The sequence below is a fragment of the Priapulus caudatus genome, unplaced genomic scaffold (genome assembly GCF_000485595.1).
Source record: "Priapulus caudatus unplaced genomic scaffold, Priapulus_caudatus-5.0.1 Scaffold79, whole genome shotgun sequence".
NCBI classification, from domain to species: Eukaryota; Metazoa; Priapulida; class Priapulimorpha; order Priapulimorphida; family Priapulidae; genus Priapulus; species Priapulus caudatus.
The window spans coordinates 398,587-400,875 of NW_014577140.1; the positions used below are offsets into that span (position 1 = coordinate 398,587).

The 2,289-nt window shown below is 48.8% G+C and overlaps 1 protein-coding gene across 1 annotated transcript; it reads right to left on the reverse strand.

The window, feature by feature from the left end:
• Positions 1 to 553: 553 nt before the first annotated feature.
• Positions 554 to 2,065, reverse strand: LOC106821599. Its single transcript, XM_014826482.1, has 2 exons — positions 1,157 to 2,065; positions 554 to 688 (listed from the first exon to the last, which is right to left on the reverse strand). The coding sequence occupies exons 1-2, from the start codon at positions 2,063 to 2,065 to the stop codon at positions 554 to 556; spliced, it is 1,044 nt and encodes a 347-aa protein (XP_014681968.1).
• Between the last annotated feature and the right edge of the window lie 224 nt (positions 2,066 to 2,289).

A 2,289-nucleotide genomic window follows, 5' to 3' on the forward strand; every position in this document is an offset into this window, starting at 1 on the left:
CTCCCTCCCTCTCTCTGTGGACCCTGCGCTCTATATGCCCATCGTGATTGAACTGTTGTATGCAATGACAATGTGACTGTGCCAGGTTAGGAATGAATTGAGAAAAGACAGACATGATATTGCGTATAAATCCAAAAAAAGCAAAAAAATGGAAAATCCAAAAAATCCAAAATCCGAAATGTCTGTGTTATTGTGAATTAATTCCTAACCTGGCACAGTCAGATTGCATAGAAGAGTTAAGGCACTAACAAAATACCCATACAGACAGACAGACAGAGATCGCAGATATATATATAGATATAGATAGATTACGAGAGCCCAGACCCTCTCATAACTTAAGACTAAGATGGTTTGTTGAGTCAAAGCAAATCAAAGCAGCCAATCAGAGGAGCCCAATAGATATAGCGTGTAGGAAAAAAAAATTCGCCGCCGGGCGCGCGGTGTGTATCACCGCCGCACCGCCGGCCGCGCGGTGTTCATGCGTTCACGCCTCGCTGCGGCGCTCTATCTATCATCGCGCCTCATGGCCGCTGTTACAATATACACACACAGATTATAGGTACTTTATTGCCGATTCAGCTCCTTCTCCAGCTGGCAGAAGAGAGAACGGTCGCCTTCCCATGAATTCGAAGGTGCAATACTCGAGGAATGTTTGACCTGCCTCGTAGCCATTTCTCTTGTAAATCTCCTGAAAAGTTATATACGGGAATAGATGCAATATCTGCGTGCTGATAGTTTTGTAGCTCTTACAAATGGTATTATTTGGGGATCACATAGAATGCAATAAGATAGACCAGAAATTCCTAGAATAACGACTAAAATTACGTTGCATGGAGCTCGTTAGAAAAGATCTACCATCAATGACATCGATAATAAAATCTACTTGCAGATTAAAAATCCGCTTGGCGTGATTTACAGGAGCTCCGGTCAATCAATATTGCCATAGGGGCGTTCCGAAAACGCTGTTTAGTAACGATGTACCGTAAAGTTGACAATTTGGCGGTGGAGTGGATAAAAACGCACATACGAAATCAGTCCGGTTAGACCGACCTGATGACCGACAATCGTCGTTAATCATTTTAACCACGAAGGTTAAATTAAACACTACAATCCGCAGGTGACCGGTGTCATGCGGATATGAAAGCATGATCCTCACCTGCATCACCCGGCTCGTATTGACAGTGACGATGCATTCGTACTTTCCCAGCTTGGCTTTCCTGTATATCTCCTCGACCATCATGTTCATAAGTCTAAGATTCTCCTGGGAGGTCAGCGACACGTCGCTGGCCATGTAGACACTGCGTAGAACCTTGCCCGGCGGAATTCCTTTCCGCTCGATGTCCCGTATCACATCTCTCTCTGCGCGTTCCAGCACGGCTACTAGTGGCGCCATCACTGGAGGATATATCCACGCTGGTTCGTCGGCCATGCTGCAATTGATGGCGCCGGCGATCACTCTGTTGTCTCCGTCGACTACTACAAAAGTTTCCTTGAAGTTGACGATGTCGTCCCAGTGCGATTTCAGTACGGCACTGTGTAGCTCGGTGGTGAGGCCCTCCAGTTGACTCTCCATGGCTCCCTTACTGAGGAATCCGGCCGCTCCGATGTGAAGCAGCGCTGTTGGCTCGTTGCGCTCACTCATCGGCATCACTCTGTAGTCGGCGTGTGCGTCGGAAAGGGCCACGTCAGCGCCGGCAGGCCGCACGGCCCGCACCACCTGCTTCAGCGTCGCCGCGCTGACAAACTCCGGTATGGAGAGCGAGATAGCGGCGTCGGCCAGACGCTGCACGAACAGAACCCCCGTGACGGAGTCGCCGCCGACGCGGAAGAAGTCGTCGTTCAGGTGTAGTGCGCCAGGTGGCAGCGCGAGCAACTGTTCGGCGGTCGACAGTACGGTGGCGGCGACGCGCTGTTCGTCCAGCGAAAGGTCATCGCACGACTGCGCGTCGTTGTCGTTGTCTCGCGACACTTTGCGCTGCGTGTGCCAGCTACGGAGCGTCTGTCTGTCCAGCTTTCCGCTGGTCAGCATCGGCATGTGCGTGACCAGCACGGCGTCTGGCAGCATGTACGCCGGCAGGTGTTGCGACAGGTGGTCGAATATAGCACGTTTTACGTGAAGCTGTAGATTTTGCAGATTTTTAAATTTTTGGAGTGAGGCATGGGAAACGAAATATCTCTAATCAAAAGAATTCTAACATTAGATTCGTTTCAGCTTCATAATTTGATTAAAATCATATATGTACATTGTATTAAAATCATATATGTACATGTATTATTTTGCATCATGAA